The sequence below is a fragment of the Triticum aestivum genome, chromosome 3B (genome assembly GCF_018294505.1).
Source record: "Triticum aestivum cultivar Chinese Spring chromosome 3B, IWGSC CS RefSeq v2.1, whole genome shotgun sequence".
NCBI classification, from domain to species: domain Eukaryota; kingdom Viridiplantae; phylum Streptophyta; class Magnoliopsida; order Poales; family Poaceae; genus Triticum; species Triticum aestivum.
The window spans coordinates 575805446-575815417 of record NC_057801.1 but is presented as its reverse complement, the minus strand read 5'-3'; the positions used below and the strand labels follow the sequence as shown (position 1 = coordinate 575815417).

The 9972-nt window shown below is 51.1% G+C and overlaps 1 protein-coding gene and 1 long non-coding RNA gene across 7 annotated transcripts; one reads left to right on the top strand and one right to left on the bottom strand.

Moving 5' to 3' along the window:
- The first annotated feature begins 351 nt into the window (after positions 1–351).
- Positions 352–4326, top strand: LOC123071011 (cyclic nucleotide-gated ion channel 4). 2 transcript variants are annotated; one of them, XM_044494467.1, is made up of 5 exons: positions 352–1185; positions 2128–2343; positions 2513–2841; positions 2945–3360; positions 3460–4326. In XM_044494467.1, the coding sequence occupies exons 1-5, from the start codon at positions 661–663 to the stop codon at positions 4077–4079; spliced, it is 2106 nt and encodes a 701-aa protein (XP_044350402.1). In that variant the 5' UTR covers positions 352–660; the 3' UTR covers positions 4080–4326. The 2 variants fall into 2 exon arrangements, with proteins under 2 accessions (XP_044350402.1, XP_044350403.1); XM_044494468.1 differs by having other exon boundaries at positions 359–1185; positions 2928–3360.
- Positions 4327–4462: 136 nt separating this feature from the next.
- Positions 4463–8011, bottom strand: LOC123071012 (uncharacterized). Of its 5 annotated transcripts, none has more exons than XR_006434089.1 (4): positions 7546–8011; positions 6705–7407; positions 5667–6182; positions 4463–5559 (listed from the first exon to the last, which is right to left on the bottom strand). It is a non-coding gene; the product is annotated as an uncharacterized lncRNA (long non-coding RNA). The 5 variants fall into 5 exon arrangements; XR_006434088.1 differs by having other exon boundaries at positions 4463–6182; positions 6705–7248; positions 7334–7407; XR_006434091.1 differs by having other exon boundaries at positions 4463–6182; positions 6705–7095; positions 7334–7407.
- Between the last annotated feature and the right edge of the window lie 1961 nt (positions 8012–9972).

The window sequence follows — 9972 nt, the reverse complement described above, 5'->3', positions numbered from 1 at the left end:
CATTTGCTTGATTTGCTTACAGATGGGGATAGTAGATGCCTACTCACGGTGACAAGCTGAAGAAACAGCCACCTGAACGAGATGCTCCGGTGATTAATTTGGCGGTAGCATGCTTTAATTGGCAAAGCGTGGCTGGCAGCCGCACGTACAGGACCACCCTGACCCTGCCTGCCGATCGACGGGCCAACGTTAATGAAGACCAGCATGATTAATTGACACATGGAGGAGACCGCTGAATCGCTGCTATGTGGCCACCTTGCTGGCCTCTGCACTGTCCCAGCACGCTACAAGCTCACCACCACCGCTTGCTCGCTCGGGGTACATACGTACGTACGCCCGCCGCTGTCCTCACCGTCTACGTTTCTCCCGCCGTTCCCACAGCCACGGTACATGCCGACGCTAAATCACACCGGTCGCGGACGGACGTAGTACTACGCAGGATCGCAAGCAGACAAGCGCGCGCGTGCGTGCCCGGTGAGAGCAACGTATACTAATCGTATCGGCGCCATAGCATAGTTCGTGCTAGCTAGCTATATATCCGTCCGTCTCGTCACGGGGCCTCCCGGGTGCTGTCGTCCTCTCCACTCGATCAGCTCCATAGCTCAGCTGTGCCACTGCCTGTGCACGGACGGAGTGCCGCCACTATCGTATCGATCGATCATGCCGACCGACCTCTGGGCGTCGCGCTCCTCGACGTCCTCGCCATCTTCCTCGTCCGCCGCGTCCCCTCACAGCGGCGTGCATAGGCCGGGGGACGAGCGCGAGAAGAGGACGCCCCTGAGCCCGGGCGGCAAGCGCAGGCGGCGGCTGGCGGCGATCGGGCCGCGGGCGAGGTGGGCGCGGGAGTGGGACCGGGCGTACCTGCTGGCGTGCGCGGCGGGGCTCATGGTCGACCCGCTCTTCCTGTACGCCGTGTCCGTGAGCGGCCCGCTCATGTGCGTCTTCCTCGACGGCTGGTTCGCCGCCGCGGTCACCGCGCTCCGGTGCATGGTGGACGCCCTGCACGCCTGGAACCTGCTGCTGCGGCTCCGGATGGCGTGCGCGCCGGGGGAGGAGGAGAAGGAGGAGGCCGACGCTGACGAGGAGGCTCAGCGCGTCGGCGGCGGCGCGGCGGCGGCTCGGCTGCCGAGGTCCAAGAAAGGGGGGCTCCTCTTGGACGTGTTCGTCATTCTTCCGGTGATGCAGGTGCGTCCATGCGTTCTGTCAGCTCAGCTCATTGTTTTTAGTAACTGTTTGTTTGATTGGTACGATGAAGCATCTTTCACATCCAAACAACCTCGCAATGGCCCATAGTGCCGGATTATTACAACGAACGAACGCATGTCCGAAACATCCGGAGAATGAGGAATTTGGAGTCTTTGAGGTTGTAGGCCTGTAGCAATGACTTCCTGTCATGCCGTCGTATGATGCAGGGAAGAGGATCCTCTACCGTTCGGCAGCCTGCCGTTCTACCACTGACATGTGGGCCTGTGGGAAACCTGGTCCACATGTCAGCGGCCCAACGTCACCTAGCGGACGGCAGAGGAGCCGTGTCCATGATGCAGTGGCAGTGCATGTCGCCACCGCATCCTGCTCCTGGCAATGGTGGATGCGATCCGCGGTTCCCATCTCGGACCACGCACGGCGATGGATGGACTGATCTGCGAGGCAGCGACGCTCTGCACCCAGCAACGTGCTGCAGACCCGCAGTGCCGTAGCTTCCATGTTAAAAAAAGATCATTTTTACGTGCAGTACTTTGTAGTGGTAGAATGTTGTTGTACATGGTGATGGTGCTCTAAACGTAATGCCAAGGCATGATGCGTACTTGTCGGATTAGCCACATTGGGGCCGTTGCCGAGCCGTCGGATTACTACCATGTTTGAGCCAACGACGCATTCAATGCAGATTCAAAGTTGGTTGCGCAATGAATGGTCGCACCAAAGGTCCCACCGATACGTGCGGCGCTACCTGTGAGCTGTGGCTGCCTGCCCGATTTTCCCTAGCTTGCTTTCTTTGCTTATCATTGTACGGAGTAGTTCTAAAAAAATCTATCAGTGCAGTCCTGCTGGCTCAGATAAGTTATGTGAATGAATATGTGATGCAAGATGTATGTGTGCATGCATGTATGGGCGTCGTGCGCAACGCAGGTGGTGATGTGGGTGGGCATACCGGCGATGATACGCGCGGGGTCGACGACGTCGGTGATGACGGTGCTCATGGTGGCGTTCCTCTTCGAGTACCTGCCCAAGATCTACCACTCGGTGCGCTTCCTCCGCCGGATGCAGAACGTCGCCGGCTACATCTTCGGCACCATCTGGTGGGGCATCGCGCTCAACCTCATGGCCTACTTCGTCGCCGCCCACGTACGTCCCGTCCACCACCCCACCCTCATCGGTCCTTTCATCATCTTCGTCGTACGTACATCGCGTGCGTGGTGACCGCTCTGCCCTGTCACGCGCGCGCGCACATGGCCTTCTGGCTGGCACGCGAGCTTCATTGCTGAGGCAGCAAAGGACGCTTGGCTTGTTGCAGGCGGTGGGCGCGTGCTGGTACCTGCTGGGGGCGCAGCGGGCGACCAAGTGCCTGAGGGAGCAGTACTGCGCCGGGCGCGTCGGCGGGTGCGCGGCCGGCGCGCTGGCGTGCGCGGAGCCGCTCTACTACGGCGGCGCCGGCAGGCTAGGGGGCGCCGTTGGCGCGGACAGGCTCGCCTGGGGCCGCAACGCCAGCGCCAGGGCGACGTGCCTCGACAGCGGCGACAACTACCAGTACGGCGCTTACAAGTGGACCGTCATGCTCGTGGCCAACCCCAGCCGGCTCGAGAAGATTCTCCTCCCAATCTTCTGGGGCCTCATGACTCTCAGGTGATCACAACTTTCCAACTCGGAGATCGATCTTACTAGTTGCTGACTCTTGTTTCTGATGTGATCATCGATCTGCTGCTGATCAGCACGTTTGGGAATCTAGCGAGCACGACGGAGTGGTCGGAGATAGTGTTCAACATCATCACCATCACCGGCGGCCTGATCCTCGTCACCATGCTCATCGGGAACATCAAGGTGTTCCTGAACGCGACCACGTCCAAGAAGCAGGCGATGCACACGCGGCTGCGGAGCGTGGAGTGGTGGATGAAGCGCAAGAACCTGCCGCAGAGCTTCCGGCACCGGGTGCGGCAGCACGAGCGGCAGCGGTGGGCGGCGACGCGCGGCGTCGACGAGTGCCGCATCGTGCGCGACCTCCCCGAGGGCCTCCGCCGGGACATCAAGTACCACCTCTGCCTCGACCTCGTCCGCCAGGTGCCGCTCTTCCACCACATGGACGACCTGGTGCTCGAGAACATCTGCGACAGGGTCAAGTCCCTCGTCTTCCCCAAGGGAGAAGTGGTACGTACAGAAATCTATGTCGATTCATCTTTCCTCTCAGCACTACAGATTAGAAATCAATGGCGCAAATCACAATCTGTTTCTTTCACCACATGACAGATCGTGAGGGAAGGCGACCCGGTGCAGAGGATGCTGTTCATCGTGCGGGGGCACCTGCAGAGCAGCCAGGTGCTGCGGAACGGCGGGACGAGCTGCTGCATGCTGGGGCCGGGCAACTTCAGCGGGGACGAGCTGCTGTCGTGGTGCCTAAGGCGGCCGTTCCGGGAGCGGCTGCCGGCGGCGTCCTCCACGCTGGTGACGCTGGAGAGCACGGAGGCGTTCGGGCTGGAGGCGGCGGACGTCAAGTACGTGACGCAGCACTTCCGCTACACCTTCGCCAACGAGAAGGTGCGGCGCAGCGCGCGCTACTACTCGCACGGGTGGCGCACCTGGGCCGCCGTCGCGGTGCAGCTCGCGTGGCGCCGCTACAGGCACCGCAAGACGCTCACCTCGCTCTCCTTCATCCGCCCACGGCGGCCGCTGTCCAGGTGCTCCTCGCTCGGGGAGGAGAAGCTGCGGCTCTACACCGCGCTGCTCACCTCGCCCAAGCCCAACCAGGACGACCTGCTCCTGTAAGACGGACAAGGCCCTTGCTTTGTCAGAGCATCGCACAAATGCAAGAACCGAAAATTTGGGCTGAAATCCAGCCGAGGTTTCAAAGGAAGAAAGGAAAATGCTGATGCTATTTCACACATTTGACAAATGTCAATTCTCCAGGGACTAGCTGGAACTATTTCGTGAACTCTCGGAAAACGCACGAAAATAAGGAAGAAAATAGATGCAACCCCCGTATTCCTAGAATGACGTGTTTTATTTTTCCACTAGTTAACTGCCCATGCGTTGCATCGGGACATAACAAATCATGTGAAACATGTATATCTCTAAGATCTTCGTGCACATTAAACAATATTGTCAACATTTGATTCATCATGTTATAAATTACCCTTCTTAGTCTTCTTCACCACTATCTCCAGTCCCCATCCCAAACTCATCACCGTCGTTAATGGCACATCCGGCTATCAATCAAATTTTAGGCAAGGGGATACATGGTAGCTTCGGAAAACACGAGAAAATTCAGTAGCTTTAGAGAAGTTTTAGGGTGAATATTTTTTTCTCGAGTACACACGAGAGTGCATACTATATATATTGAAGAAGAGGATGGGAAAAAGAGCCCCTCCACGTCGGAGATTACAAGTTACATAACCCCAACTCCACCCACACAAGGGTTACACTCCTATGTCTAACTTCTCTCACTCGCCCACCTTTCTACCGCCGAGAAGATTGGCTCAACATCTCCCTTAAAAAGGTTCACTCTTTTCCATATTCTACCCTCAAGGACTATCCTACATAGCACATGAGCTCGAAGGCGTGGCTCCGTCAAAGACTATTGCATTTCGGTGCTTCCATATCTCCCACATACCAAGGATCAACAAGGCTTTAGTGTCCTTTGCACCCATCCCCGTGTCTGTTTTTGTGTTGCACCACTCCTCAAGTGTTGTGCCCGCTCTCGGTATCCACTCCGTTCGATTGGAAGCTAGCAGACTCCCGTCCAGACTTGTCTCGCGAAAACACACCCAACGAGCAGGTGATTTATGGTCTCCTCTTCTTGGTCACAAAACGGGCAAGCTTCATGGTGTTCCAGTCCACTGCAAGCAAGCCTATCGGACGTCCAGCATCTGTTCTGCAGGGCCAGCCAGGCAAAGAAGCGGCAGCGTAACGACGCTCTTGACTTCCAGGTGAATGCTGCCGTGGGGAGAACCTCCCTGGCACCGAACTTCGCTGCATACGCCGACCTCGATGTAGGCATAGAACATACTCTATCTGTAAACTTTTATAAGTTGTGACCTATAACGTCTTATAAAAGCTGACTGAAAACACTATGCACGCGACACATTGGCGGACGATTTCTAGATGAAGCTGTGATCAATGGCACTAATGCATGAAGCCAAACTGATGGATGGCTGCTAACATGTGTCATGCATAAATCGGCCGCCAAGATGTCGTCTATGTAGCAGTGCTCAAAGCTGACAAAGGGAGAACATTTCTAAAGTGCAATACCAATTACACAAGATTTTCAAGTGCCTCTAATTGTTCTTCTATCTGTACAACGCGTACTTGCAGCTTTGATTGTATTCCATCTCTCCAAATAGGGGAACATAACTGCAGGGTAAGCATGAGTTATATTAGGACTCGAGGATGCACATGATGCAAGCAAAAAAAACCTGGCAGTTGCAGCCTACGGCATGGAATGAATTTATCGTACTGACCGGTCAGGCAAATGTATTTGGTAAAGCCCGATGTTATCCACACCTAGCCCGCGCAAACAACAACAATGATCACAAAAGGAAAGCATATCATCGTATAATATGAATAGGAATATTACTAAGTAAGCAAATGATTCCTGGAGAAACATGTACAATGTTGCTAACAATGTGCATGCCCAACAATGGTGATAAAACTTGTTATGAAAGCGTCATCAGAGAAGCACATAAGCAAGCAACTCCTTTCATAGTCCCATAGATTAGAAGAGGAGCAGCAAATTAGAATGGAAGACAGAACATCCCTGCATCAAAATCCTTAAATAAAACAAGAAGCTCTATGGTTCACACCCATGTAAAGGGAATATAATTTTCTTGGAAATGATCCCACACCTTATTCCCTGTCATTATACCTTAGACTCTAAAGCCTTTTATTTTCAGGGTGTCTTGCTGTGACTCTATTTTCTGCATTTCCTGTAAATTTTAGCAATACGCGGCGGCATCCGTCCTCGGTCCCAGGCTGAGCTGCATAACAATGGCAGCACTGACATTGTGATCACAAATTCCAGGAAAATCAGCCATAACATGGTGAAGAATTCAGGCTCCCATCAAAGTGAGACTAATTCCAAAGTGAACCTCTCACCATGCCAAAATCTGTATGAAAAGTCTTACCATTGTCTTCCTAACCATCCCAACACAATAACTTAGTAAACATCGCGAATCATACATAGAACAATTGCATTCATGGTCGAAGATTTACTTAGTCTCATAGATGTGGCGATTCTTGCAGGATAAATTATTTTTCAAATTTAGTTATTGTGTTGATTTGCAAGGCTTTACTCCTTTTCTGTCTTGAAAAAAATTTAAATCTTCGTGTTTTTCTCTGATTGCAAGGAAAGATGATGCTACATTGCACGTAGACATAAGAATATGCAAATTATGCTAAAAGCAAGAATAATTACTAAGTGAATTTTTCAATACAAAATGAAATGCAAAATATGAAAATAAACAGAAGAGAGGTATTTGCTCTTCTTGAGCCAGACCCACCTCAATCTTGTTGAGCCGTTGCGACGACCACCTCCTCTCAAACCAATTGTTCATGTTGTCCACCTCTGTCATTTAACACGCCGCCACCTTCGTCTCCACGCCCTCCTCCTTCACCTGCTACATCTTCACTGGCCGCGTCGTGCCCCTCGGGACAACCTCCAGGTCAATCTACGACACACTGCTGTTGATGCCGCTCTTGCTGGCTGGTGTGGCGATGTAAATTTATACGTCACCGGATACTACATATCTAACATTAATCGATGAGTATGCTTGAATTCAGTACAAAGGCTTATGAAATTATACTCCTGCGGTTGTTCTTGAACATGTGAAATAGTTCTTCTCGAGTAAAACGAACAATCATTCCTCAACTTGCATCTGGACATTAAAGAAGCTGCATATAATCTTGTTAGTACAATTCCATAGAAGGAACTACTGTACAACAAAAAAATGAAAACATTAAATGATGGATAAATTGAACCGATCATGGCATAGCAACGAAATTCCAAACAATGTATGTATCACTTGAATTCCCTAATTTTGGATACTGAAAAGATACACATGAATATGTCAGACTGATATGAACACTAATATTGTACGTAGGAATTCTTGCAACAGGGCAGCAAGACGACCTTGGGCTTGGCGTGAGAACACGATGCACAGACTGGCACTTCAGATTCCTGCCTGGTGACTTCGAATGTGGAGGCTGCACGACGTGAGATGGCACCACATGAGGAGGCGAGAACAGCATGAGAAAATCTCATCTGTGAAGTGCCTGCAGCACAACTACACACAACCAATTCGAAATCAGGAACTTGCAGATTATGAGTCCCTCGCGACTAACCTGGACAATCAGGGGAGGATGTAGGGGCTACATGAACTATGAGAGGAAGCAGAGGACTGGGCCGTGGGCCGGCGATAGAGGATCCGACGGCGTTCCGATCGGCAGTATGTCAGCCTGGGGGACGAACCCGGCGGCGGCGGCGGAAGGCCAGGAGCTCTCGCCAAAGCCCCCATTGACGCCGTCGACGAAGTAACTCTGAACGGCGGCAACGAATCCTTGGGTCCCCGCGTCGGTGACCTCGGGTCGTCGCTGGCGAGTGATGGGGAGGCGCAAGCAGGTACGTCCGACGTCCGACGGGAGATTGGAGACAGAAACGCGAGATGGGAGAGAGAGAGAGAGAGAGAGGGGACGGGGGGCGCCGATGTCGTCGCCCTAGATCACGGGGATAGCGCTAGGAGGGTGCGTGCGTTAGGCGAGAGGAAGGCAGGCGGAAAAAACGGGACATGGAAAACTAAATCGGTGGCAAGTGGAGGAGGCCGAAACAAGCGAGGATGGATCGACGAAGCGAACGACGTAAGAGGGGAGACGGAATCTTACGGTTCTTTTAGGTAGTGTAGAGATTTTCCAGGCTGATGAGATTGCTTATATTCATTTAAGAGTCAACGCTTTAGCCTCCATTTCAAAAAAAGAAAAAAAAACAGGATCGAGTTCTTCTTACTTTATGGGTGCCCCAAGTTTTTTTTTTGAAAGAAATGGGTTTCCCTCCTACGCCAAACAAAAGACAAAACATGGTTATACAGCGCTCGATCACAACCAAAGTACTCCCTTCGTTCGGAATTACTCGTCCAAAAAATAAATGTATCTAGATGTACTTTAGTTGTAGATACATTCATTTTTATCCATTTTTGTGACAAGTAATTTCGAACGGAGGAGGTAGTTGCAACGAAAATTTTACAACCATAAAGTCGACTATGATCAGCACAGGGTTACAAGAACATAAACATATTGAGAATAGGATCAACTAGCTAGCACGGAGCTTCCCATATGCAAACTGACTTGTAGATCACCCCGCACAAGGTGTTGAATTGTATGTAACGTTACCTTTGTTATGCATGCCCTTGTAAATAGGATCCACAACGCCTAGGCCTGCGTGCCTAACTGTAAGGACGATCGCTTCTCTCTCCTGTCTACTCCCTCCGTTCCTAAATATTTGTCTTTTTAGAGGTTTTAAATGGACTACCACATACGGATGTATATAGACATATTTTAGAGTGTAGATCACTCATTTTGCTCCGTATGTAGTCACTTGTTGAAATCTCTAGAAAGACAAATATTTAGGAACGGAGGGGGTATATAGCATGTAATCTGTAACGACAATCATCAGTGAGAATTATTTCATTCTACTTGGTATCAGTTACCAGGCTTCGCCATGGCCCCCGGTTCCGCCACATCCGGCGCCGGCCCAGGGCACTGCCTCGGCCTCCTCCACGGCGACCTTTCCGCCCTCTCTCCAGCACAAACTCTTTCACCTTTCAGGCCACCACCGGTACACCCACCATCCAGTTTGCCCCGCTCTTCTCTTCTTCTACTGCTTCGGCGCCGCCTCCTCCTCCTCCTCCTCGCCACCCGACCTTCAACGATCATATAACGAACCATATCAAATTTCTCCTCTATTGGAAATATGCCCTAGAGGCGATAATAAATTGGTCATTATCATATTTCCATGTTCATGATAAATGTCTATTATCCATGCTAGAATTGTATTGATCGGAAACTCAGATACATGTGTGGATATATATACAAGACAGTGTCCCTAGTGAGCCTCTACTAGACTAGCTCGTTGATCCAAAGATGGTTAAGGTTTCCTAACCATAGACATGTGTTGTCACTTGATAACGGGATCACATCATTAGGAGAATGATGTGATAGACAAGACCCATCCGTTGCATAGCATATGACCGTTCGGTTTTTGCTATTGCGTTCTTAATTTCAAATACATATTTCTTCGACCATGAGATCATGCAACTCCCGGATACCGGAGGAATACCTTGTGTGTTGTCAAACGTCACAACGTAACTGGGTGATCATAAAGGTGCTCTACAGGTATCTCCGAAGGTGTCTGTTGAGTTGGCGTGAATCGAGATTGAGATTTGTCACTCCGTATGACGGAGAGGTATCTCTGGGACCTCTCGGTAATACATCATCACAAGAAGCTTGCAAGCAAAGTGACTAAGGAGTTAGTTACATGATGATGCATTATAGAACGAGTGAAGAAATTTGCCAGTAACGAGATTGAACTAGGTATGGAGATACCGATGATTGAATCTCGGGCAAGTAACATATCGACAAACAAAAGAAACTACATATGTTGTCATAAAGGTTCGACCGATAAAGATCTTCGTAGAATATGTAGGAACCAATATGGGCATCCAGGCCCCACTATTGGCTATTGACCGAAGAAGCGTCTTGGTCATGTCTACATCATTC

Bases quoted from the DNA above. Each gene is read 5' to 3' on its own strand.
- LOC123071011 (XM_044494467.1), top strand. From the start codon at position 661: ATGCCGACCGACCTCTGGGCGTCGCGCTCCTCGACGTCCTCGCCATCT. The intron at 1,186-2,127 runs GTGCGTCCATGC...TGCGCAACGCAG, and splicing joins TCATTCTTCCGGTGATGCAG to GTGGTGATGTGGGTGGGCAT. The intron at 2,842-2,944 runs GTGATCACAACT...TTGGGAATCTAG, and splicing joins TGGGGCCTCATGACTCTCAG to CGAGCACGACGGAGTGGTCG.